The 27500-nt window shown below is 45.2% G+C and overlaps 1 protein-coding gene across 4 annotated transcripts in view; it reads right to left on the bottom strand.

Moving 5' to 3' along the window:
* The window catches only part of JAK1 (Janus kinase 1), a 62468-nt gene that overhangs the window by 19432 nt on the left and 15536 nt on the right, over positions 1-27500 (bottom strand). For all 4 annotated transcript variants that reach the window (XM_061364923.1, XM_061364924.1, XM_061364926.1 and 1 more), the window contains exons 2-5: positions 8602-8681; positions 7543-7741; positions 5400-5523; positions 789-939 (exon numbers count right to left, since the gene is read on the bottom strand). In XM_061364923.1, the coding sequence (XP_061220907.1) occupies positions 789-939; positions 5400-5523; positions 7543-7741; positions 8602-8607 (480 nt within the window). In that variant the 5' untranslated portion in view covers positions 8608-8681. The remainder of the gene's footprint in view (positions 1-788; positions 940-5399; positions 5524-7542; positions 7742-8601; positions 8682-27500) is intronic.

Below are 27500 nucleotides of genomic sequence, written 5' to 3'. Positions count from 1 at the left end.
CTTCATATTATTTCTTCTGCTGAAGGACACAATCATATTTCAAAGCCTGAAAGTTCTGCAGTAATTATACTCAGAATTAACAGTAAACAAGTTCTTCCCAGTACATTTAATTTGCTCATTTCACAAGCCTTCATCAACTTCAGTGTTCCCATTTCTTTGGTGAAACCAGACAGCTTCTGGTTTGCAAAACCATTTGTCTGTCTACAAACCTTTCTGTACAAGAGCACAAGCTTTCTGAAATAGGGACCCTGCTTTCCGTGCCATGTCCAGTGTGCTGTATGTACTGCCAACAAGGGGAGGCACAACAGAAGGAAGGAAAAACGGCATGGAAGGCCTGTGTGACAGTGGTTACTACCAGTCAGTGTTTTAATACCACACAGTAAAAAAACCTTCATTAAAAGGACACCATACTGTCAGTTTTAATTCTCTTAATGCTCCTCTGTAGGACTACAGATGTCAAAGCTACTACAGATGTTTCACAAAAGAAAAGGTGATCTCATTTATACCCCAAAATTGTTAAGATTGAAAGAAAATACACTATAAAGATATAGCCCTTTCTTTTTGGACAGTGAGATAAGCTTCTTTACACACCCTGCATATGGGCAGATCATTCTTCCTGTAGCACATTTTCTTTCCACCACCCAGAAGTATGAAGAAAACACCAATACTAACAGGTAATGTTACATGTATTTTAAAAGTCTGAAAATAGGTCATTAAAGCAGCTTCTACTGGATCAAGCAGTTTTTGTGTGACTACAATGGCAGAGATACTTGCAAGCAACCTCTTACCTGGGCAAAGATGTATTCTAAGGAGTTTGCATCAAGAATAGGGGTTCCTTCTGGTCCCAGCTTCTTCTCATAGTTCTTTGCCTTCCTTGGGGAATGCCTCCACACTGAGGGCTCGTTTTCACTGGTCCCATGCCAGTTTGTAAAGTAGTATCTTGTAAGAGAAGAGGAATAAGCTTTAAAAACGTTTGGGGAAATCCTCTGTTTACATCAGATACATATTTCAAACTTATAAAGAAAACCAGTTAAAACTCAAAATCCATCAATCTTCAGCCCTGAGGTTGGAACTTAAGAGGACTCTGGTGAAACCTCATGTCTGACCTGAGGAAATGGGGAAAAACTAGGAGAAAATGGTCTATTAGTCAAAGGTTTTCAGCATTTCCATACAACAGGTATCTCACTCTTAACACAACACCATGCCTGACTGACTGTCACATCCTCATGCAAGAAGCTGCCACTCTGGTAAGTTATATTTCCATCACCTCTTATATCGCTTGAGCAGTGTGAGAGTGTTAATACTCTGTGCAATGGTTGGCATTACCATTCCAAGGTAAAATGACTCCTCCGATGGGCTAACAAGACTTCAGACCTCCTCCTCTATTGGCACTGAACCAAAGAACAGGGCAGGACTGTGCATAGCCCCTGCGGCTGGAGCAGGAAACAGTGTGATGCCTCCCTGGAATTTCTGCTTCTCTCACTCCCTGGAATTGCTGCTTCCTGCTGGTTTCAATGGAGCTGGTGAAAAAGGCACTAATTCAAACCATCTGGCTTTAAAGCGACACAGTCAATTGCGTATATTGCAAACAAGCTTTATACTCGCATCTGTACACAAAGCTATTTAACTGAAAACTGCCAAAGGAGCTGGAATCTGCTAAAAAGAAATCAAATTTGTTTAAACCTCTGCTAGCGACTTCTGAGAAACTTCGCCTAAGACAGGCACAGAGTTGGAGCCAGGCTGAGAGAGCTGGGCTGGGGCAGCCTGGAGAAGAGAAGGCTCCTGAAGGGGAGACCTGAGAGCAGCTCCAGTGCCTAAAGGGGCTGCAGGAAAGCTGGAGAGGGGCTTGGGACAAGGGCCTGTAGGGACAGGCCAAGGGGAATGGCTTGAACCTGCCCGAGGGGAGACTGAGCTGAGCTCTTAGGCAGAAGCTCTTCCCTGTGAGGGTGCTGAGGCGCTGGCACAGGGTGCCCAGAGAAGCTGTGGCTGCCCCATCCCTGGCAGTGCTCAAGGCCAGGTTGGACACAGGGGCTTGGAGCAAGCTGCTCTAGTGGAAGGGGTCCCTGTCTGTGGCAGGGGTTGGAGCTGGGTGAGCTTTAAGGTCCCTTCCAACCCAAACCAGGCTGGGATTCTGGGATTCCATGACAAATGAAGAATCATGAACTAAATCACTCTTTAAGAGGTGAGGCTTTCTGCACTCTGTTCCTGTCCATCCTTTCTTTCTGACAAGTTAAGTCTCCAAAAACCAGCAGCTAGAGCATGAGTAGGAACACCAACAAACAAGCATGTCAAAGACTCCTGCAAGTACTGTAGGATACTGCAGAACTCCCAGGGTGTTTAGCACTTCACCCAGTCCATCTGGACAGTGCTGGAGGGGAACCTGCTGCTCTCTTTCACCTACGCCAGCTATGACAGTCCTACCTTCCAGAGGTGCCAGAAACATGTCCACTAATTGCTTTCTCCACACAAGAAACACTGATGCTTCTGGCTTAAACACAATGCAGCTAGGGAACAGTTAAACTCCTCCTCCATCAGCTGCTGTGATAACTAGTCCCGGATATTATGAAATTCTGTGGTTTCTGGTGCTGTAGACTTTTATTCTCTTAAATTTCGGGTGAGTGGAAGAAACACAGAGCCAGTGAAAAGGTTCCCAGTGAAAAGCAAGTCCTTTTAAACTGCTACCAGAAGTACAGCAGCTGGCACAGATCCAATGGGGAGAGGAGGAGGATGAGAAGTTCACACAGTCAGAAAGCCAACCTAAAGCTTTCAGCAGTGGGACAAAAATCAAGCCATCTAAAAGCATTTGAAACTACTCAGTCACATACCTTCATTCTATATATATAACGTTAATAGGACATAACCAAATCAAATCTATCAATGTCATTTCAGAATACGGTTGGCCACAGAAAACTGATTTAATGACTAAATGATCATATACAGACCAACACAGAGCACTATTACATAAGGCCAGATCATTTTCCTTTTTCAAGAGGAATTCTGCCTCTTGCAGAGCTCAAAATAAACAACATTCATTTAGGGAACAGTTTCACAATCCTGCATTGCTCGTCATTTTTCAGGGCTCTGCCCTGTTCTCAGTTCAGATGCCCAAGCCAAGACACACAATAGATTAGAAATGAAAGGAAGAAAAATACCACTTCACCAATACAGCATTCTGAGGGAGATGGAATCTTTAGATTTTAGTGCTAAACTCATATAGTCTCTTCTTAAATTCATACAAGATGATTTAAATACGTATTATTGGCCCCAAAGTTTGCCAATTTTCATGCATGGAGTACATCTGACAAAAGAAACATCCCTGCCAAGCTTCAAATCCCAGCTCCAAAGCTTAAGAAAATAAACCACCAGAACTTTTAAATATAGAAAGCAGGGCATTTTCCATAGCTCCCTTCTATAAAATGGTAGAAGAATTTACAGAAAACGAAGTTCAACATCGATTCATTTTGCCCATATACCTAAAATCTGACAGTCACGAACAGCCAAAGATTAGCAAGAGGGAGCTCTTGAAGCAGTTTGAGAGAAGGTGGTGGTAGCCTACTGTGCAGGTAGGATGCAGTAGGAATGAAAGAGTACCTGGAGGGAGCTCTCATCATTCACTCAAAGCAGAAACATAGAAACACCAAACACAGCAGAAACTATTTTTTAATCCTACTTCGACTCAAGAGGACTAAATCCCCACAACTCCACTTTTAAAATACCACCTTCTTCTACAGAGAAAAACGCATCACATCAAGGAAATTCAACATTAGGGGGAAATACCCCAAACTTGCCTTATACCAAGAAATTCTTTTATTATCCAGTATATGGTTAATCTGATGTCTTACAGCAAGGAAAGGCTCTTAATGCTCTGCAGGAGGCCATTAGAGTCCTCAGAGATTCTTTTAGAGTCACTCAACTCCATTACTGTGTGGCGTTTATCTGCCAAACTTAATCACAGCTGTTTAAATCTGAGATTAGCCAATGTTAAGTCATTAATACCATTAATAAACTGTGTTAAAGCAAAAAGGCAAGACCATAGTACCCTCTACCTCTTCTAAAAATAGGTGTAGGTATTATAATTACTTGAAAAGCAAAGATCTTTTTGCTGACTGACAGTATATTCTTCTTGACTCTTAACAGTTCATCCATCAAAAATAACAATTCCAGCCTGGCACAAGTGTAATCAGAATTGAAACAGCTTACAGTTCTAAGATCCCATTTTCAAATCTCTCCTTGTATCTGCATAAGCAAAGTGGTTGTTACTCTCTATCAAGCTTAGAAAACAGTTTGAATGCACAAACTGCAGTGTCTACAGGGCAGTTCTCCCATTAGCAAGTACAAGTGACAGTCATGTTGTTTAACTAGAGATTATCAGGAAAAAGATGTTAATATCAACACAGTGAAGTGTTTTTCTCTATAGCCCAAACTGACTGTGTATGTATTACATTTCAAGGCAAAGAGGGAATATTACATAGAAGCCTACATTCTTACAGTTGTACCTGGAAGAATTGATAAAACTGATCTCTGGACTTGCTTTAGGAAGATGGGTAGAATTCCTACACTAATTCATCTTGAAAGCAAAGTTTATTCTATATATTTTTCTCCTATATCATACACTTACTGCTCCTACAGATTCTAGAAGAAATGTCAGAATAAAACTCAAAACCAGGCAGTATAATGTGCAGAACTGGGTTTCTAACAAACCCTGAAAGGAAGATGTCCTTTAGGTGGAGTATGTGAGAGTGCCCAACAGCTGTCAGCATTACTGCTTTCCTCTTTCAGTAGGTGAAGGCTGGAGTGCCCATTCAGCCCCAAAAATCTCAACAAGCTAAGTGCTCCATCGTAAGAATGCCACCTGAAGTCCAACCTGATGGTACATGTTGGATAAAGATCCTGGGAACAATGGTTTCTATTATCTGATGCTTCCTCCAGTGTAGTGTGTGCCACCCACAGCGAGGTCACACGGATTCCCCTACAGCCCTAGAGGAGCATTTCATAAGCAGCAGCATGTTGGTTTTTCCTTTTAAGTGAGCAGTAAAATACCCACTGACTTCAGTAGAAGCACAGCTCACTGTGGACACTTCAAATGGAAACTGAAAGATGCAAAACACTGACCTAAGAAAACATTTCTGAGCCTTTTGGTTTTAGGTTTTAGCTAATTCCATCATCTACAGCTTTGTGGGTCCTTGTGGGTTTTCAACTTCTGGGGCTTTTCTTCAAGGTTATGAAGCAAAGATGCAAACAAAAGTCACAAGACATTTTAAGCCTTTACAGCTAACTTCTTTTCCCTACTGTGAAAAGCAAGTTGCTTCCTTTGCTTTTGCTTTCCTGCTTCTTCACTAGAAGGATTCAGAACGCCTACATATGGTTAAGGAATCATTTCTCAGATGTTTTACACTTACCTCATTCGATAATAGAGGCGGTATGATGTTTTCTCATCTATCTTAAAGACCTGGTTTGGTGCATACCAGAGTCTTTTGTTCTCATCATACAGTGCAAAGAGATTGTGGCACAGAGGAGACACAGCTGTCAGAGAAAAGCAAACACGTGTATGAATCACAAGGCTATAATGCACATGCACGCCCCCAAAATACAAATACCTAAAGCAAATATCTGATCTTGCAAAACAGACCATAAAAAGAAACTAATACTAGGATTAGTTTAAAACAAACAGTAGGAAACTGTGGTTGAAGTGGAACTGCAAAGTGCGCATTGGTTCACTCCACCAGTTACAGCGTGTATTAAACCTATTTCAGGTGCTTCAAACCTTAAACTTATTCTGAAATCCTGATTTTGCCAAAGGTTTTTTTTATCTTAAAAGGATATAACTTTAAAATCTTCACTTTTTCCTGATCACAGAAATGGGTGTTTTAACAAAACCACTACTTTGTTCTCAGTTTTATTTTGCTAACAAACTTTACTCCCATAGTTGAAAGAGAGGGATTTAGTGAAACGATGAAAATCCCCTTTTCATTATCAAACAAGCAGAAAACGGAACATGTCATTTTTCCATTCTCTGCTAATTCATCAGAGGCTTTTCTAACAAAGAACAAGACCTGGACTTGTATGTCTGGGCTGACCTGCTTTAACCTTTGCATTTACATCACCCCAGACAAGAACAGGCTATGGTATGTTTACAGGTCTACCCTTGCTTGAATTCCTTGCTTTTCCTGCTCAATAGGAGGTAAAAAGTCCTTGGTCAGAGGAAGGAGCTCTGCGGCATGTGCTTAAATGTCTTTCTGAAATGAGGCCAACTGCAGAGCACTTTATTGGGGTCCTACAGGATTCAGTGAAACTATTTCTATTGTGAACTGTGGAGAGAGCAGAAGGAAGAAGAGAAACCACAGAAATGAAAACTAAGCAGCCTAAGGTGGGGTTGGGCAGCCACTGCCTTCTGCAGGTCAACAAGCAGTAGGCAGATGCCATCAACAGGTTAACATCCAAGTTGTGATTTGAAGGAAAGCTCATTTTAAGCCATTTCTTCAAAGTTTTTAAGCTGACAACCAAAATTACAGGGAGCAGTTGCACAGAATGTGGGCTCACACCCATACAAACAACAGCAGCTCACAGCTCTTACATACTGACATGAACAGGTGGATTTAAGTCCTCCTCATTTTCATTCAAACTATTCAAAAACAACATGAGTACTTCTTTGATGACATTTGACTTGAAGATCCCCATCATTCCTGTCTTTCCAATGGAGGAGAAGTATGAGGCAACTGAACTGAAGGGTACCAAATGTTACAAGAATCAAGATGATGACCTAAAACATTTTAAAGCTGCAGGAAAGCTTAGGTCCAGTTCGCCCATTCATACAGCTAGATTCACCGCTCCCATATCAACTGAATGATATTTAGTGTTCCATGAAGCTTGGGGAACACAGAACTGGGATCAGGGCAGGAAAGAACCTTTAAACATATAAGTATACTGGTTCAATGAGGCTGAAACATAGATTAAATCCACTAATTCCAGTAGAATTACGTATATGTTCAAGCATTTTGCTGGCTCATGGACCACACTGACAAAGCAAGATATCTTCATTATACATTTATGCATTACTGCAGTTGTTTGCCATTCAAGTAATCTTAACTGGTAAGTAACTCTCTGCAAAGAAGCGTCAAGTAAGAGAAAACTGAAACTAGCAAACAGGTTTTGATTGGGTTTTTTGCTTCCATTCGCTCTCTCCAAACTGCTTTATAAGATGGGACAGATCCTGACTAGTGTATCAGGTAAAGTGTGCTTTGTGTTCACTTCCACAGTGTCTCCTCTTCTCTTAAAAGAAACCTCATCATCCCACCCAAACTAAAAAGTCAGTACCTGTGTCTGAGAGACACAAGGGTGGGAGCTCATCACTCCAATGAATCTGAAGACAGACTTTCCCCACAATTTCTTCCACTTCAAGCAGTTTAAGAACTGCCCAAACCAACCCTAGACTACTAAGATGAGTACTTCTGTAGATGCTGACTTACATGCAGAGAAGGATGCATCCCTCTCTATATTGTCAGGCCTTGCCACTGAGAACTTATATAAAAGCCATATACTCACAACACCTCTGGGCTGCTTCGATGCACAGCTCCTCTGAGGTGAACTCGCCACTGGTGTAAGAAATGGGAGCTTTATCTTGCAGGTAGAAAAGTATTTCTAAACCCTGATGCTGAGCTTCCAGGTTTACTTCGCTCTTCTTTGTGCTCCTCATCTTTGCACAGAAAGCCATGGCTTTGCAATCTTCTTTTACGTTTAGATACTGAAAGAGGAGGAAAAATAGTTAAGGAAAATGTGAGGATGAGCTTAAGCATTTGTGAGAACACAAATCCATTGACTAATAAGGGTGCTGCATACTACCATGGGCTAGGGGCTAGGCACAGCATTCCTCAAAGCCTTCACATTGGGGAACCTGATTACTCCAAATTAGCACTTTTCACAAATGAAGAGAAAAGTGGAAAGAAGAGATATGTCAATGATTATCCTGTTTCTGGTCACTCTGTTCCAAGTCATTCCCTTCTGTTTTGGTGGTTCCACAACTATTCTAGAAGGCTTCTCTTTTTACTGTAAAACAGGAACAACTTTCACATCCTTAAGAACTTAACTGGCTGCAAAACAATACTTGAGGCTGGACAATATAAACAGTACAAGTTATATTTCCATTAAAAATAGAAGCTCTTTTTGTTTTACAATCTCCTTAACAGCTAAATATTTGGTAGTTGTCTCCCCTGTCACCCTTTGTTTTTAAACTCCTGATACTTAACGTGTCACAGTGAAACGAGCTTTATTGGAGAGCTGTTATTTATTCTTACTTCTCTCTCTCTAGAAGGAAAGAGCAGCACTAAGTAGGTTTAATGCACTAGCTTTTAGACTGCCAAGAATGCATAAAAGACAGATCTGACCTGAAAGAAAATTCCTGTTGCATTTTATACCCTGTGTTTAAATAGCAAGAACAGAAAGGAAATGGATGAACACACACTCTGGGTATTATGGGGTCTGTGTTCCATGTTTCACTAAGCTTTAACTCAATTAATAACAAAAGCCCAAACCACCAAGTCTACAGTTTATGAATAATCCTCCCACCGAAAAGCAAACAAAACCAAACCTCAAGAGCCAACACACCTGCATTTATGTGACTGTCTGATCCTCTACGCAACTGAAACGGATTATCTTCACACTCTCCAAGGGCAACTTGACCTTGGCTGACAAAAGAAATACAAAATGCATGTTAGGATTTGCTTTGTACATTTTGAGGCACAAAACATATGGTCAGGCCACTTGAAATCCAAAGGAATCTTTCCATTAAGATAACTGAGAACTGAATTTAGTCTCATCCAAAGACATTCACAGCAAGCATCTAGGAGTGTGCTGATTTCTTTTGGCTCCTTGGGTGCATTGGCTGAGATGCAAACAAAAAACAGAGGGAAAGCCTTGGTTATTCCTTCTTTTTTTCCCTTTTATTACATTTTCAGAGCACCAACCATCAGTTTGGTGTCATAACTACGGCAACCCTTAGCTGGGTGACCACGGGACCATTCTTCTCTCTGCCTTACCTCCCTCATGGCTTTTGAAGGCACTTAATTCTTCACATTTTTAACTACATGTTGCTAATTCCAGTTTCTCCCCAGTCTCTATTGTTTCTTCCCATCCAAATTATCAGGGTTTTTTTCTTTGTTTTATTCTCCTTTGCTCTGTGAAAAGTGCAGAGAATAAGGAAACTACTCAAGGAAGTACCATTGCAAGGGTCGTACTTCACTCAGAGGAACCTTCATAGAACAGAATCCCAGAGTGGTTTGGGTTGGAAGGGGCCTTAAAGCTCACCCAGTTCCAAGCCCCTGCCACAGGCAGGGACACCTTCCACTAGAAGGCATTGGAGCTGCTCTAAGGTCTCTCCCCAGAGCCTTCTCTTCTCCAGGCTGAACAACCCTGACTTCAGTGTCTTCAAGCAGCAGGAGCACCTTCCAAGACCCTACATTTACTTTCTAAGCCTTATCCAACACCACAAACCACCTCAGTATCCAAGAGCTGGTTTGCAAAACTACTCCCACCCAAAGTTAGAGGCTATCCTTAGCACCTGAAGCAAGCCAGGAAAACACCAATACCATCTTGATATTTCAATGGCAGGCATGACAGTGCCTCTACTTAAAGCATTGTCTGACACCAGGGCTGTAAAATAAATGAGATACTATAGGAACACTTAAGAAGCAGGTGGAGGAAAAATGGGCATTGGTGAGATGTCTACCTAGTCCTAGCCCTGATGATAGTGCAGAGTATCAGTGAAAGAGCTGGCATGCTTGGAAGGCATGACTGCATGCTTCTTTCCAAAGATGGATAGGCTGCTCCTCTCCCACTGGTATGGGAATAAGCCAGGTGAAGAACAGTCTGGACTTCTCCAAGAGAAGAATGATGTGGGACTCTGCTCTGTATCTCCAGAGACTCCTCTCTTCTGGCACTTGTGCTGCATCACTGTCCATCAGCCACAACTCCGTGCTCTCAAGTGGAAACCATCCATGGCTTCTGCTGGGGTAGGCACTAATTGAGTGTGACAGTAAACTCAATGTGACAAAATGTGTCTAAACTAAACATGACAGTAGTGCAGGGTTGGTTAAACATCACCCATCACTCATCTGAGGCTGAAAGACTCCTCCATTTGTATCCTCCATCCCTCCTTCTTCTCTGCCAAACATACTTGAACTAAATGTGCATTGGTTTTGCTGCCACAGCAGACTTCAATGAATATTGCTTTGTAAGCCTTAGGCTTAGTCTGGAGAAAATCTGTCACTGCCACACATCCTCCCTTCTGCTTGGAAACTGCCCAGCAAGCGTGATACTGCCATAGACAAAAAGATAACATTTAACAGCACAACACACATTTACAATTGAATTGCATATGCTTCTTCCAGCCATGCCACTTTAAGGCTAAATTTAAGTTTCCAGACACATTGCCTCAACAGCAATATGGAGAAGCACTAATAGCATGATTACTGGAATATGCAGACAAGGCAGTAATTATTTCTGTATAGCACCATCAAACTGAAATGCAAAAGGTTAAAGATATCAGCTTTAATCTAAGTGAAAACACTCCTGTTTAAATGACATCTTACAAGTGAAATTCAATATATTGTAGTGTGTGTGCGGGCAAGATTCAAAAGGTTGTCCAGATGTCTGAAAAAAACGAAGGGAAACCTAAAACCATTGCTTTTGTGTGGATTCATAAATCAAAATTGTTGCTTTTCAACACAGGGTTCTTTGGTTTTGCTCAACAGCTCCTACTCTTGTTTCTGATCACAGCAGCAGTTCCCAGAATGCAAAAACAATTCCACCCTCGAGTGCTGCTTCACTTACAATATGCTTTTGGGGATGAACCAAAGCAACCAACATCCAATCTCTTAACTTCCTAATGAGTTTTCCAGGTATTCCCATGCTCAATGGAATTCACCTTTTTAAGAATGTGTCTTAACCTTCCAAAGTGTCTCCTTAAACAAGACTAATTCCTGCTGTCTCAGCAGTGGCAGCTCTCACCAGTTCTACACAGTAGTGTTATGGTACATACAGCTCACAGCACATAGTGACAGCCAGGAAACGCTTTCACCCCTCCAGACCCTGCTGCCTGTAAGCATGTACAGTGCATCCGACTGTTCCCGGTGCATGACTCAGAGCTCTCCATGGCCATTCCACTCTGGCTCTTGCAATCTCAGGCATCACATTACACATCATGCTTCATGTCAGAAATCTGAAGGGGATTTTTATCCTTTGACACTTAGAAGGGTTTAGAGCCTCAGGAGACCATTGTTCCTTGTGTGTATCCTGCAGATCATCTCCCTTCCTTGCAAGCACTTCCCTGATGAACTCACAGATACCGGCTGTATCCTTTCTCAGGCTGCATTTTGCTTGGCTTGTGCCATGTTCCACTCGTCTCTTCCTGCACCACAAGCTCCACTTTCCCCTGCTCATTACTGCAGCACTTCCCAACACTTAACCCATCCTCCTCCTTGAGCAGCACTACTCCAGGGGACACAATACAGGACAACAAGGATACACTCGGACTCTGCTGGGAATAGTCTGACTGACAGGGCAGCATTTATTTTGTTCAGAGCACATTTTCTCTTCAGCTGATGTCTGTTTCTCATGGTGGAAAGTCTTTTGTGATGCACACTGCAAAATATCACAGGATCCCAGCCTGGTTTGTGTTAGAAGGGACCCTGAAGCTCACCCAGCTCCAACCCCTGCCACGGGCAGGGACCCCTTCCACTGGAGCAGCTTGCTCCAAGCCCCCAAGTCCAACCTGGCCTTGAACACTGCCAGGGATGGGGCAGCCACAGCTTCTCTGGGCACCCTGTGCCAGCGCCTCAGCACCCTCACAGGGAAGAGCTTCTGCCTAAGAGCTCAGCTCAGTCTCCCCTCGGGCAGGTTCAAGCCATTCCCCTTGGCCTGTCCCTACAGGCCCTTGTCCCAAGCCCCTCTCCAGCTTTCCTGCAGCCCCTTTAGGCACTGGAGCTGCTCTCAGGTCTCCCCTTCAGGAGCCTTCTCTTCTCCAGGCTGCCCCAGCCCAGCTCTCTCAGCCTGGCTCCAGAGCAGAGCTGCTCCAGCCCTCGCAGCAGCTCCATGGCCTCCTGTGGACTCACTTAGGGGAAGGCAGGATGGCTTTTTGCAAGATACCACTTGTTAACTCCACACCTCAAAACCTGATGCACTACAGCCTCCTGAGTACTCCCTAAAGCACAGGGTTTCTCTGGTCATTTTAAATCCTGCCCAACGTATACACACCAACCTGTCAGCTTCTTTAAAGTCTGAATTCCAGCTTGAGAGTAACTCAGAGTGAGCACAACCCACCCAGTGCACCACCAGCAGAGGGGGACAATGGTTCATCCTGCATGCAATGGGTGACAACCACAAAATGAGCGCTTTTCAGCACGCACAGGCACAAAACCAAAACCACTTGCCCACGATTGCCAAAACTCACATTTAATTTCTTTGAGGGAGGTCAGTGAACAGATCTGGAGCCAAAAAAGCTTTTTTTTTTTTCCTCATACACTGATGAGGAAATATTATCACAGTATTTTGGTATCAGGAAGATGACAAGTTGCAAAACAGGAGGAGTGAGTTCTAAAGGTAAGTTCTTCAAAACTAGTTTGGTTCTGGTATGACTATTACACTATTAAAACAGTGAAATAAGTAGAGAGAATAATAACTGGTAAAACTTCAAGTTCCTGCCAAGGAACTATCAAGATGTCCTTAGTAAAAGCAGAGTGGTTCAAGCCCAATAGTTCTGTTATTTCTAAGGCAAAAAAACCCATATATATATATACATATATATGCAACACTGTTTGTTAAATAACTCCCTGAAACTTCCATGTGCCTCAAAAATCAATGAAATAAAAGGCAATGGCATAAATAAAATACTTGAGAAACTATTTGCAAATCTTCCTTGAGCCATAGGGAAGAAGTTACGCTGCTGTCATGGATGGAGGAGCCCAGGAAAGCCAGCCTAGCTCCAAAGCCTCCTGTGCAGCTGGGACATTTGCACTCAGCTCTGCCAAGAGTTCCTCTCCACAAAATACCCTGAAACACAAATAGAGGATCACTTGAATAAGGAAACAGGATGAAACCATCAGCTGGGAGGTAGCTCAAGACGTCAGATACCAACAGAAACTGGCTACAAGCTCCAAAAGGCATTTTTAAGATGACTTCTCACTCAGAGGACTGAGTTCAAACAAGGCTGCTGATGGCACATAGCTTGGGCTCCCCATCCGAGCACATAAAAGGATGTGTTGGGGTTTTACCCCAGCTCAGTTTTCTCACTCTCAGTGGGACACACTTTAATTTCTCCCAGCAGAGCTGCTCCAATTCCCAAAAGAGAGGCAGAAGAGATGCCTGCCAGGAGAAATGCCTTCAGCTGCCTTAAAGCTGCTTCGCATCCCAGCAGGACCCCATGGACCCAGCACCCTTTTTTCTCCACTCAGAAAACATTCTGATGGGCAAAGGGAAAACACAAACCCCTCCACCATAAGCAAAGATCATGGCAGCAAAATGCAAAGATGGAAGGTCTGTTTCAGGGGCAAAAGTCCCTAAAATGTGAGGAGAGGAAAATCCCAGATAAAACCCGACCAAACCAGAACTCGGTTTGAAGCACCATGTGCAACTTCTTCCTCTTTTTTCTCCCTCTTGGATGATTTAGTTTCTGGTTTCATGACAGGGACAGAGCCAGAGGATGCTTACGATTGTTTATGCTAAGAACACAACAGAAAGGGCTTCCTCAGGCATGCAGGGCACGAACATTTTGGCAGTAGCATAGTTTGTCAGTTCAAAAGGTCTCAATTATTATGGTTTTTCAACACCCAAGTCAAGAACTTGCCACAGGCCGTGTGAAAAGGCCTATACATCACACGTACCATAACCCAAAATCCCTGTCAGTGTTCAAGGCCAGGTTGGAAATGGGCTTGGAGCAAGCTGCTCTAGTGGAAGGTGTCCCTGTCCGTGGCAGGGGTTTGGAACTGGAGGAGCTTTAAGGTCCCTTCAACCCAAACCAGTCTGAGATTCTATGATAACTTATTAGAGACTCATTTAAAATAGAACCTTCATAAATTCATCAAATCACTTCCTAAAAGTGCTCTATTTCATACATTTTAATGAGAGAAAAAGACAGTAACAATACAATAGCAAAGCAGCACATTAAAATCCCACATCACTGAGAGAGCCATCGCGCTGCTGACCGACCACCTCCTCCAGCAGCCCTGGGAAGGCACAACCACCACTGCTGTAGACAAAGGTTGGACCAGCCTCAATGAAGGAATGCTCACAGGAAAGAAAAAGGTAAATAAGTAGAAAATGACCATGCATAGAGCTCCTTCAGCTCTAAACTCTTGTCCAAGTAAGCCTGAGGACAGCAGAAGGTTCAGCCTACGGTGCCACTGTCTTGTTCTGACCCGTGGCTCTGCTCACTACACTACCTCAGCTCTCAGACCTTCCACTTGCTAATAACAAATACTTTAATAACTGTTATTGATGCTCTTTTCTGGGGGTGTTTCTTTCCAGTCATACTGCAGAAAAAACAAGCTTTTAAAGTGTCATTTCTGGAAATTCAAGAACCCAAACGCTACAGGGCAGAATGAGGTTGCCTTTTAAACTCTATTTGGGTCCTTTTTGTGCACATGCAATATTTCATCATCTTCACATACTATTTGTTCCCACAGGATTCTTGCACTGAATGTGTAATTCAGTGGAATTACACATTCCACTTTCCTCTTTTCTTCAGAGTGACCTCACCACTGCCTCCAAACCAGACACACTAATTCCCCTTGGGTTTTTCTATAGCATTCATTCTGTGACGTGACTGATCTATGTTGTAAAGCTTTGTTTTAAACACGAGGCTGAGAGCACATATAATGGATATTTTCAGTAAAAATACTTTAAAGCATAGCTATTTTTCTTAACAGAAAAACAGGGTACATAGGATAATAGAATCATAGAATCACAGAACAGTTTTAGTTGGAAGGGACTCACCCAGCTCCAACCCCTGCCACAGGCAGGGACCCCTTCCACTGGAGCAGCTTGCTCCAAGCCCCTGTGTCCAACCTGGCCTTGAGCACTGCCAGGGATGGGGCAGCCACAGCTTCCCTGGGCACCCTGTGCCAGCGCCTCAGCACCCTCACAGGGAAGAGCTTCTGCCTAAGAGCTCAGCTCAGTCTCCCCTCGGGCAGGTTCAAGCCATTCCCCTTGGCCTGTCCCTACAGGCCCTTGTCCCAAGCCCCTCTCCAGCTTTCCTGCAGCCCCTTTAGGCACTGGAGCTGCTCTCAGGTCTCCCCTTCAGGAGCCTTCTCTTCTCCAGGCTGCCCCAGCCCAGCTCTCTCAGCCTGGCTCCAGAGCAGAGCTGCTCCAGCCCTCGCAGCATCTTCATCAGGACAGGGTATGTCAGCCAGCCTCCATTATTCACACACTTCTGTTAATAGATGTTCTATATTTCCATTTTTAGCAATATAACTCTGAAAAGCAGAGGAGGCAGACTCCTGCTGCCTGCTTCACTTACTGACTGCTCCAGACCAGACCCAACACTTCAGGAACCCACTCAATTCACTGTCTCACTATGAGAATGAACCATGCTCATTTCCTCTGCTTTTCCAATGCAATTTCAGCAACTTCTCTGAATTTCCTGACGTGTCACCCACGTGGGAAGGAGTTTTTCAGCTCGCTCAGATAGCTGCCTGTTAATTTACCATCTTTATCAGCCTGTCTGTAATGGCTGTTACTGATGTGTGAGCATGGACATGAACACAAAGTCACTTTTCCCTCTGAATTACCTGATGTTTCCAGCCTGATGTTCGTTTGGATGTTTATAGTGACCAACAACTTAACTATAAATGTGTGCAATTTCTGGTATAATAACAACTTTTAATAACACAATTCTTGAGAAGCTTACAATCTGTTACTAAATCCTTGTATAGTCAATACTAACCACTTTCAGCTTAAACATCAGTTTGGAGGCAAACACATGCCTCTACCAAGCTTCTATCCATCACGGAAACCTTCCAAACAATGACATGAATTTTATGTAACTGCCATGTAGCCAATACTCCAAACCCTATTACCACTAACTAGATGAAAGTTCATTTAGGTATTTTTTCACCACAAGCCAACCATCTAAATAAGAGCTTTATTACTAAGACGGGAGCAAAGGGGCATTCCAGCTTTAAGAGATTTACACGGACAATCTGTTTTTATTCCTGCCCAGGACACAGCATTAATTACCCTTTTCCTTCCTTTATGTTCTTCTCCACACCACTCACTTCCATCCCCACACTAGCAAGCAGCTACAAGTATGCACCTTTCAGAAGTGATGGAAGCTCGCTGGCAAAGAGCCACATCATCTTCCCAGCAATGAAGCAGATCTTCAGGAAACACAGCCTCTTCCTGGTGGCACTGCACTGATTTAAGGGGTTTCCTGAAGTTCACCTCAGATGCGCGGAAAAACCTTCAGGAAAATCAGTCACTGCAAAGACCTCCAAATCCATGTCTTTTGGGAAGAGAAAGTGTCATGGGGGTGCAAAGCTTGTTCCTTCTGGGCTTATCTGGCAACTGATCCTCTTCAAGTCACTAGAACTGGATGTGGCAAGACTACGGATGTGCTCTCTGTGCCCCAGTTAAAACTCCCGTGAAAGCTCACATCATGTGCCTCAGCTAGGGCAGAGAGTGAACATGGGGTCATGTACATCAGGTCCACTAACGCACTAACTCCTTCAACTCAAGAGTATTTGGTTGTAGGCTCAAGCCCAAAGTCAGCACAGCTGTTGGGTCTACGAAGAGGTGCCGACGCCCAGAGAATGGCTCTCCAAGAGAGGAAAACACACTGTATTCATTGCACAGATCCATCAGAAAGGCAGGGGTGGAAATGAACATGGAAAGAATGGAAGAAAAACCACTACAACACACACAGCATTCTCCACCCACTGAAGACTGTGTTGTCACGCAACTGTGCTGTGCATGTACGTGGCAAGAGCAGCTGCCTGGCCAGGAGGGAACTGGGGTTTAGGAGCACAAGGGAGATTCACCATCCCGTCCTGTGATGGGACTTCTACAAAGCTTCAACATCTACCCTCCTCCTCCCCAAAACAACCCAATTCAAGGTACCTTTGCTGCCTGAATATTTAGGAACTACCAGTAGTTTCCTGAGCAGGACAAGCCACCAGGAGAGAGACGAGGCACTTTGATCATCCATGGTTTCCATATAAAGGTCTGTAAGTGCAGAACCGGCCTGGAGCAAGAGAAGTCACTTTGTCCTGCTCTCCCAAGCCTTAAAATCTCAGGGATGTCACCATGCTGAAATCTTTGATGAAGCAACCTGATGTCTGGAGACTCGCTATGCATCTACCGGCTCAACTCCAAGTTCTCCTCATAAGCCAAGCCACAGACCATCCCATCTCCACCTTATTCACTTCACTGATTTCATTTGCTCAGCAGCCTGTGCATGTGCAGAAGAGATGAACCCCAGATCCTACATGTGCCATCCTGGCACCGCACTGTTCTTAGACTAAGATTATACCTGGGAGGGGCTGTTTGTACCCCTCTGTTGCAAAACATGCACAAGGACCATCTCCACAACCCACTGTTGCTCCTCAACAAGGGAATCCTAAGTTTTACTTGCTTTTAAGGAAAAAACAAGCTTAGATTTATTAAGGTGGCACCCAGATTTCTGATCACGTCTTAGGATCTTTAGTAAGAAACAAACCAAAACAAGCAAACAGCTGTTGTCTCGCAAAGTCAAGACGGGTGAGATGGCACAGGAACATTATCAGCATGTCTCTTCTGTGAATGAGTAGATGAGAAGGAGAAATTCAGTATCTTGCTCACTTACCCAGGAAATCAGTGCCAGCATTGGTAACCAGCCTGGGTCTCCCACATCCCACTCGGCAGCCTCTAACATGAGAGGTTGAATGAGAAGCGACAGATGCTCCGAACACCAACGGTCTGAGGAGGTGGGCTTCACACACGCTACTTTCTACTTCAAGAGTATGAAAACATGCAAAGGGGTTGGGACTTCTTGGTGACCACAGAGCTGCTGCAGAGCTCCCTCCTCCGAGACTCGCTGCTGCTCACAGGCCACTCTAGCAGAGCTCCAGGCGCCACAGCCACACGCGGTCATTTCCATCGTGCTCAGCCCTGTGGCCGCTTCCTTGAGAGCAGCTGCAGATGTTCTAAAGCTTTTTTGCTTTCAAATGGTGTCACAAAATGGAGACTTGTCCCACATCTCTCCACCCCCTGCTTCCTCCTTCCTAGAGCTGGCAGCACCAACTGCACAGGCTGAGCGTTACGATGGTGGCAGCAAAAAGGGACAGCAAGCAAGGCCCATGCTCCCTCCTCATCCTCTATGCCATCCCCCACCATCAGCCACCACATGCATGGAAGCCACTTAGCCTCAGAGAAGGAACTGGTGGGAGAGGAGATTCTGCTACAGCAAAATGTCTTTACCTCAGAGGAGGAACTTGCCCAGGGTCATCCTGCAATGGGGCTGAGCTGCCCAGAAGCAGTGCCGGCAGGACAACACATCCTGAGGAGCAGGAGTTACTGATGTTCCCCGTGAACAACCTCAGGTTGACCATAGCAGCCCTCAGAAGAATGAGCTCAAACACTGGCACATCTTTGTATTGTACCTGCTTTAAAAGGAAGCGTCGCTAACTTGTTGCCATAAGCACTTAAAAAAGTCCAGAGGAGGCCATGGAGATGCTGCGAGGGCTGGAGCAGCTCTGCTCTGGAGCCAGGCTGAGAGAGCTGGGCTGGGGCAGCCTGGAGAAGAGAAGGCTCCTGAAGGGGGGACCTGAGAGCAGCTCCAGTGCCTAAAGGGGCTGCAGGAAACCTGGAGAGGGGCTTGGGACAAGGGCCTGTAGGGACAGGCCAAGGGGAATGGCTTGAACCTGCCCGAGGGGAGACTGAGCTGAGCTCTTAGGCAGAAGCTCTTCCCTGTGAGGGTGCTGAGGCGCTGGCACAGGGTGCCCAGAGAAGCTGTGGCTGCCCCATCCCTGGCAGTGCTCAAGGCCAGGTTGGACACAGGGGCTTGGAGCAAGCTGCTCCAGTGGAAGGGGTCCCTGCCCGTGGCAGGGGTTGGAGCTGGAGGAGCTTTAAGGTCCCTTCCAACCAAAATCAACCTGTGATTTTATGGCTTGTACTTAAAGAGTTTTAACTTAAAGAGCTTAAGCGATGCAGTCAACATCTACTCTGCATATAGCAAGACATCTGAATCCCCTCGACTGCTGTATTCACACAGACTTCTGGTAGTCGCGTGCTTCCTGTGGTGGCTTTGCACGCTGGTGTTTTTTGATGGTTTGCCTTTTTCTTCTCTTCTTTTTGTAATGTGGTGAGAACATATTGTTAAAGTTCCCTCTTCAGGGCTCACCATTTAAAACAAGTCATAAACAAAAGCAAACAAAACTTTACCAGTTATCTCTGCCTTTCTGCTCAGAGCAAACCACCAACAAAGACATCCCCTAACCAGCAAACATTCTTTCTATAACACGGTTGCAAAACCATACAATTTCAGAGCCACCTTGGGATTTTCTATCAACAGCAAAAGCAATTTGATCTTCAAAGTCTCCTTCCCCTCTCTTTGTTCTCTACTCATCATTTAGTAAGTTACAATCACCCTGCTGTAATGCTGGTTGCCCCAAATGAACACTGCATGCAATTCTGGTTGGAGGAAGTAGGGCCAGATGGTACAGAAACAATCTCGGGGTTAAAGACACTGTCTCAACTAAGCCTTTTCCATTAGATACTATATATATATATATAATTTCCAGTGCATTAAAGTAAAAAGCTGAGATTTGAAGAGCAGAAATCCCTGTAAAGCAGCTGGTGCTCTGATTGCAGAGAGCGTGCTAACTGGTCCTGTAAGTCACAGTGGAAAACCATCGGTAAAGGCCATCATACATGGTAAAGCAGGAGTGGAGCAACAAGAAAAATTCCAGTGGGATTTCAGAGCTGAGCCCAATGACCTCTGGTCTTACCAACACAGCTCCGGGTTAATCCGATTTAAGGTACAGCCTTATCTACAGCTACCAAATAAAAGACACTCGACAGCGCTCAAGGCCAGGTTGGACACAGGGGCTTGGAGCAAGCTGCTCCAGTGGGAGGTGTCCCTGCCCGTGGCAGGGTTGGAGCTGGAGGAGCTTTAATGTCCCTTCCAACCCACACCAGCCTGGGATTCTATGAAATACTAGTCTTGAAAGCAGCATTACCTCATCCTCTGCCAGGTATAAGCTGCATTACGATTTCTACATCACACAAACCACTGATGACATTAGAAAACAGATTGTAGTTCTCTTCTCCATGACTGCAAGCTGAGCAACCTCAGCCTTCCCTGCCCATCCCTTGCCACTGCAGTCACACACTTTGCAGGTCACCATCCCAGAGAGTGACCAACCAACCCTCAAGTCTACTGAGAAACTGCTGCATCACATCCACACATCATTTTTTGTTGCTTCTTAGACAATTTATACACAGATGTTCTCTTGCAAGCGTTGCCATGGAAAGCCACAGCCATCTGAGACCCACTTAGAGACAGAAACAAGCTCTACAGCAGCTATGCCAATGCCACCCAGAGCTTTGAAAAATCAATACACTGACCTCCAACTAAAACCTATCCACTTGGAAACTAGTGAAAGAGTCACAATAACATCTCAGCCTTGTCTTACTATACCTATTAACTACTATATTTTGAATTGGATTTTGCTTTCTCAGACACCAGGTTTCATTTTTTTCACTACAGCAAATGGCAGTCATCATGTTTGGAAATAAAAGGTGGACTGCTGTTCCCACTGGTGCTAAAGCAGTTACATATTGAGGGCAAATGTTCTAGTAATGGTAGATGTAGCAAGAAGGGGCTACTATTTGAAACTGAAAGCATTCAGGTTATCCAGGGGATGAATGCTCTAATAAACCGTAAGGAAAAAATGTCTGTATTTAGCCACATGGGTGCACCAGAGACATGCTCAGAGGAAAGCGAGTTTTCCAATCCCCAAAATTCCCATGGGAATTTATTGGACTACACTGGTTCATTGTGTATAGGAAAAAGCATTCTAAGTTCAGAAAATTGGGAAGAGAGTGACAGGGTTAGCACTTCATGTTAGACATCAGCCAAGCCAAGGAAGAGGCCTCTGACAGTCCTACCTCTGCCTTCATGTGTGATGCCTAAGGTTGAGACCCATACACTTGGACCAAAGCTGTGCGCTTAAGGAGACGTGCCCAACAAACGGTGAGGACCACAAAGCGGCTCAAATGTTGTATTTGCTTTTAGGTGTCTTTGAAAAGCAAGGTCAGCACATGTATGGGTGGGTGGGCTTCTTAATGGGAAGGGTCTCTGCAGATAGTTCACTGCCACTTTAGGTAATGAGTCCCAGTGTCATCTTCCAGCCACCACATTTTGTTATCCATGTGTGGGGAAACAAACCAACAAAGCATATCTGGAATTATAGAATGGTTTTGGGTGGAAGGGGTCTTAAAGCTCACGCAGCTCCCTAGCACAGGCAGGGACACCTTCCACTAGAGCAGCTTGCTCCAAGCCCCTGTGTCCAACCTGGCCTTGAACACTGCCAGGGATGGGGCAGCCACAGCTTCTCTGGGCACCCTGTGCCAGCGCCTCACCCTTGGGCAGGTTTCTTTTTGTCTCAAGAGAAATGCAGCTAGTGCACGTCTTCCTGGCTCCCACTGGCATGGGCAGAGACCAGAAGCGAGATCAGCCCCCAGAAAGGAAAACCAAGGTCAAGTTCAGACACTGCTATTGGAACCTAACTGTATTTTTTAGCTTTTAATTTCATCAACTGCTTCTCAACAGTACAGCATGTACCCACTGGCATGCTCATACCTGAGTGTATACTTCAAAGCATCTGTGTAAGTGGAGCTGAGAAAGATTTACTGCCATTGAGACAGGTTTTAATACATGGGAGAAATACAGTTCTTTATTGCCCATCTGTGGGCATAAACACACTTAACAATTACTTTTTATTACTGACTAATCACCAGAACACACCTTTATTAGTGGTTAGCTGTAAACATCTTTATCGCTGTTAGTCAGAGGAAGGAACTACAACTGGTTGCAATTGGCTTGTGTGAAGGAAAATGAGACACAACACTGAAGTCCCCCTAAGGTGATTCAGTCCACCTTATAGATTTTTTCCAGCTTATTTTCTGCTCACCCCACCATCTCACCACGGCCAGAGCCTCTCAGGGCAGGCAGCAGGTCAGCTCAGCCCCACGGTCCCTACTGCAGCCTCGCCACCAAAGACTGCTCATGCTTTATTTCATGCATGCCAAAGGGTAACCAGTGGTGGCTGCAAGGGTGCAGGAGACAGAAGAGTGCAGAGAACAGTGTCTAAACCAACCTTTAGAGAGAAAGGATCACAGTGATGGAACCTGAAACAGGTTTATTTTTAGTCTCTGCCTGGAAAGCAATGGCGCAGGCACCCATTTCTTCAAGAAGCAGAGCTGTACCTCTTCTTCCACAGATGAGCAGTCTGGGTACAACAACTTAGGAATGAGTTTGCAGTGACCTTCACTCACCTCATCCTCAAGTAAGCGGTTTGTTAAGAAAGAACCTGTCTTCAAACCAGGTTTCTCAGAGCTGAGAGGGGATCCTGACAATACCTTCATGCTGCTCTGTTTCCCATACATCTGGCTAAATGCAGACACTGCATCCTTCTCTCCTGTCACTGCAGACAACTGAGTCCAAGATCTATTTTATCTTATCTTGAAATGGAAATCTGAAGTGGGCTGGATAAAGTTTCTGAGGCTTTCCTCTGTCTGAGAAACGGTCTCAGCCATCTGCATGTAAGCTTGTCTCTTTAAACTGGAGATTCAGAAGCTGGATGAGCAGACTCTCCCCCAGGATATACTTCAGTTTGCTTGCAATTACTATGATCTCAGGCTTTAATGAATCCTTATATTGCCTATCTTACTTCAAAAGAGGAGGTAAGCCATAAATATCACATGTAGAGGCAATAAAGAAACGGCATGGTACAGATCTCCCCCTGAATCATTTATCTTTGACAAAACCTGTGACAAAGACTGAAAAAACATCATTTTTCACAGTTGCAGGCTCTTTTCTTCCTAAAATCATCAAATACAAGTAAATTGGCAGAAGGCACTTGCAACCAAGGAAGCAAATTGTTGAAAGTCAAATGAAGCTATTTAGAAAGCTGAATAAACAGTTTGAGCTCTGCCAAAAACCAAGGACCCTTATGTTTCCATTGGTGAACAAAAAGCAGAGTCTGAACTGTGGCGGCTCTTCAACAGCAAAGCCAGATGCTCCTTTCTCTGCTGTTTTGGCCTCCTGTGTCCAACCCTACAGATGGTGTCTGCTGCTTTTTACACTTACATGCTCACACACACACAGAGTCATAAGCTACTCCTTTAAATGGAAAGATAGTGTCAGTCACATCTGGAATGCCCTCAAGATACTAAAACAGCACATCCTCCATGGTTTCATACTGCTTCTCCTACAGGCTTGCTTACCATCACAGCAATGCCATATGCTGAAGGCCAGGCTGTCAACTACTGGAGTTAGGAGTCTTATCTAACAGCTGTTTCATCCTTGAAATGGAGGAACACCCCAACATTCTTCTAGGATCAGTTTTATCTCCTGAGACAACTAAAGTAACCGTATCCTGGGCTGCGTCAAAAGGAGCGTGACCAGCAGGTCAAAGGAGGTGATCCTGCCCCTCTACTCTGCTCTCGTGAGATCACATCTGCAGCACTGTGTGCAGTTCTGGTCCCCTCAACATAAGGACACAGAGCTGTTGGAGCAAGTCCAGAGAAGGGCCATGAGGATGATCAGGGGCTGAAGCAGCTCCTGTATGGAGACAGGCTGAGAAAGTTGGGGCTGTTCAGCCTGGAGAAGGCTGCGTGGAGACCTCAGAGCAGCTTCCAGTATCTGAAGGAGGCCTATAGGGATGCTGGAGAGGGACTCTTCATTAGGGACTGTAGTGACAGGACAAGGGGTAACGTGTTAAAACTGAAACAGAGGAAGTTTAGAATGGATATAAGGAGGAAATTCTTCACTGTGAGGGTGCTGAGGCGCTGGCACAGGGTGCCCAGAGAAGCTGTGGCTGCCCCATCCCTGGCAGTGCTCAAGGCCAGGTTGGACACAGGGGCTTGGAGCAAGCTGCTCCAGTGGAAGGGGTCCCTGCCCATGGCAGGGGTTGGAGCTAGATCAGCTTTAAGGTCCCTTCCAACACAAACCATTCTCCTGATTCTAGGATTCTATGTAGTATTTCAGCACAGGCAGGCTTTGCCACAAGCAACTTGTTCTGCAGGGACATGGGGCTGAGAAGGAACCCATAAATCCAATCCACTCCTCCATCACCACCTATTAACATAGACCTAAGCACTTTCCCAAGCTTGCACTTATCTGAACTGATAATCTGAGCAGGGCAGTAGGGCTTTTCAAGATGCCATATCAGTAATTATGGACTTTTTCAACCACCTGAAGTTCTAACCATTATTTTCTGTGAGTTCTCCCACTTCAATTGTGAATGCTGTCCCTTGATGTGGTGTACTTATTACAATCAAGAGAACTGCTGGTGTGAGTCTCTTGGCAACTATGAGCTATACCCCAGTATCACCCTGTCAAGCAAACTAAATATTGACGCTCAATTAATTCAATCTCTTGGCCAAATACATACTCTATTTTTAACTAACCAGATAAACAGGAGCAAATTTCACATGCTGCCTTCAAGAATTGTGCCAACAGCAGCTCAAAGGTGGTAATACACATCAGTGCCTTTAGTGCATGACAGTGACCAGTGGGACAACTTCTTTCCTTAGGGAGTCCTGTTTGGCTTATGGATTTGAGAGTTTGCACTGCAGATTGCACAGTTACACTATTACTAACAGCTTGGTCCCAGAATGACTAGAACTGGTCTTTAAACTCATCCATACCCACACAAACTCCACCACACTTAGCAGCTGACTTAGAGATGTGGCAATACACAGGATCTCACCTCGTACGATTTTAGCCTAAGCGATTCTCTGCCTCAGAAGTTGTAGATCTCTTCCAGTTTACAACCAACTGCACTTTTCTATGCAATTCTGGTAGAGCCGAATCATCTCCCTGGGTGGCCTTCCCTAGAAGAACACAATCATCTTCCTGCGAGGCTTACACAATGTATGAGAGCTGAAAAACAAAGTCTGAGTAACATATACCCTCTATGTCAGCATAGCGACTGGCACTCTTCAAAGCACAGCTTTAAGGTCTGCTCAAAGTCAAAAAACACAAGAGCAATAAAAGATTTTCCATTTTCAGTCTGTCTGCATTCCCAGCAGTGTCTTTATATTGTGACCATTCACAGTAACTTGCTGCTTCTCAGTTTCCAGTTTTGGCCAAGAGCAGTTTATGGCCAATTCACTTGTCAGGCCAGGTATAATTTGATTTCAGTTCTTTAGAAGCAGATAGCAGCAGACATGGATTAGCTGTGGCTCTCCCTCCCTCCCTTCCATTGACTCTCTCACAACAGCAGCTTTGAATGCAGGAGCATTTCACTGCTGCTGTGACTCAACACACAAATCATTGGGTCTTGCCTTGCTCGTCCCCACTGATGACTGCCAAGATATTTGCTGTACATGCCATAGGTCAGCCTTTCTTCCCAAGAGGCTGATAAGAAAAGTTATCTTGGCTTCCACAGCTCAAGCAGGCCAGGTTTATCCACTCATAGAATCCCAGACTGGTTTGGATTGGAAAGGACCTTAAAGCTCTTCCAGCTCCAACCCCTGCCACGGGCAGGGACCCCTTCCACTGGAGCAGCTTGCTCCAAGCCCCTGTGTCCAACCTGGCCTTGAGCACTGCCAGGGATGGGGCAGCCACAGCTTCTCTGGGCACCCTGTGCCAGCGCCTCAGCACCCTCACAGGGAAGAGCTTCTGCCTAAGAGCTCAGCTCAGTCTCCCCTCGGGCAGGTTCAAGCCATTCCCCTTGGCCTGTCCTTAACAGGCCCTTGTCCCAAGCCCCTCTCCAGCTTTCCTGCAGCCCCTTTAGGCACTGGAGCTGCTCTCAGGTCTCCCCTTCAGGAGCCTTCTCTTCTCCAGGCTGCCCCAGCCCAGCTCTCTCAGCCTGGCTCCAGAGCAGAGCTGCTCCAGCCCTCGCAGCATCTCCATGGCCTCCTCTGCACTCGCTCCAACAGCTCCATGTCCCTCTTGTGCTGCTGCCCCAGAGCTGGATCAGGGCTGCAGGGGGGGTCTCCCCAGAGCACAGCAGAGGGGCAGGATCCCCTCCCTGAGCTGCTGCTCACGCTCTGGGGGTGCAGCCCAGCACATGGGGGGGCGGAGGGGGGTGTTCTGGAGTCAAGCGCACATGATGGCTCATGGGGAGCTTCTCCTCACCCAGCCACTCAACCAAAGTGCCTCTGGTCTGAAGGGCTGTGACCCGAACCTCCCTCCCCTGCTCCAGTGCCAACACAGGGCTCAAGGAACCTGGCTGCACAATGGACATCAAGAAAAGAAAGCAGCTTCCAGCTAACACTGATTGCACTGCTGCTCTGCAGCAAACACCCCAACCCAACTACATTCATTTCTGCAACAGCTTGCCACGAGATGGGGAGGGTAGGATTGAGCAGGGGCAGACCTGTGTAACAGGGAATCCACAAGCCACACTCTTGCACCTTCTCTGGCCCCAGCCCAAATCCTCAGTCAGCAGCAGTAAACAGGAAGCCACTGCTGAACTCCATGACACACATGCACACCCCAAGCAACCTCCTCAACTTCTTCCTCCTGCAAATACAGCTATCAACATCTTTAAAGAAGAGAGTATCCGTATATGCAAAGAAGGGAGTCAGGGCTGCACCTCAGTGGTCATGAGAGCTCCAGGAACTGAACTTGTTGCTGTTCTTGGAAGAGCAGCACCCTAAGGAACATGGAAGTTGCAAGGAGGGTTTTACAACAGAAAAGCTGTATATTCCATTGTGGGCAAACCACAGGAATATTTGTTCATATCTTAAAACATGTCCTTTATGACACAGACTTCTACTTGGTGAGATAGGAAAGCACCCCTAGGTACTACCAAGCTACTCACCACCCTTCCCACTGCTACAGCTGTGCCACTGCTGATCTGGCTGCAACATGTGTAAGGTCCAGCCTTGATGCCAATTTAACCATGTGGGTCTAGATGCAACACCTGAATCCTGGACTGCAGCACTTCCGGAAACACCAACCAGAACAACAGTTATGCCAAGACCTAAAAGTCTCATAAGAGGCAGGACTGAAGACATCACCCTGAATCAATAAAATAAGCTGCCACAAAAAGCAGCTTTAAGACCTTACTACAGCTTTTAAGTACCTTTCCTGTAAAGAGCTTAGTACAGTAAATGTGAGTAAGCAGATATTAAAAATAGCTGAGCAGGGACACTCTTGTTCGATCACTTTTAGCAGTGACTCAAACACTTATGACTCACGCCAAGTACATCCTGCTGTATCTTCTTTCCCAGTGCTCACTGTAACAACTCCTACTTTACATACTGGACATCACTGCTGATTTGGATACCTCAGGGACAGA

Source organism: Neopsephotus bourkii, unplaced genomic scaffold, assembly GCF_033783945.1.
Source record: "Neopsephotus bourkii isolate Nb327-2 ecotype Australia unplaced genomic scaffold, CSIRO-AGI_Nbou_v1 NB_1250, whole genome shotgun sequence".
Lineage (NCBI taxonomy): Eukaryota > Metazoa > Chordata > Aves > Psittaciformes > Psittacidae > Neopsephotus > Neopsephotus bourkii.
Note: the sequence above shows the minus strand (reverse complement) of the source record. Positions and strands in the feature narration are given on the sequence as shown.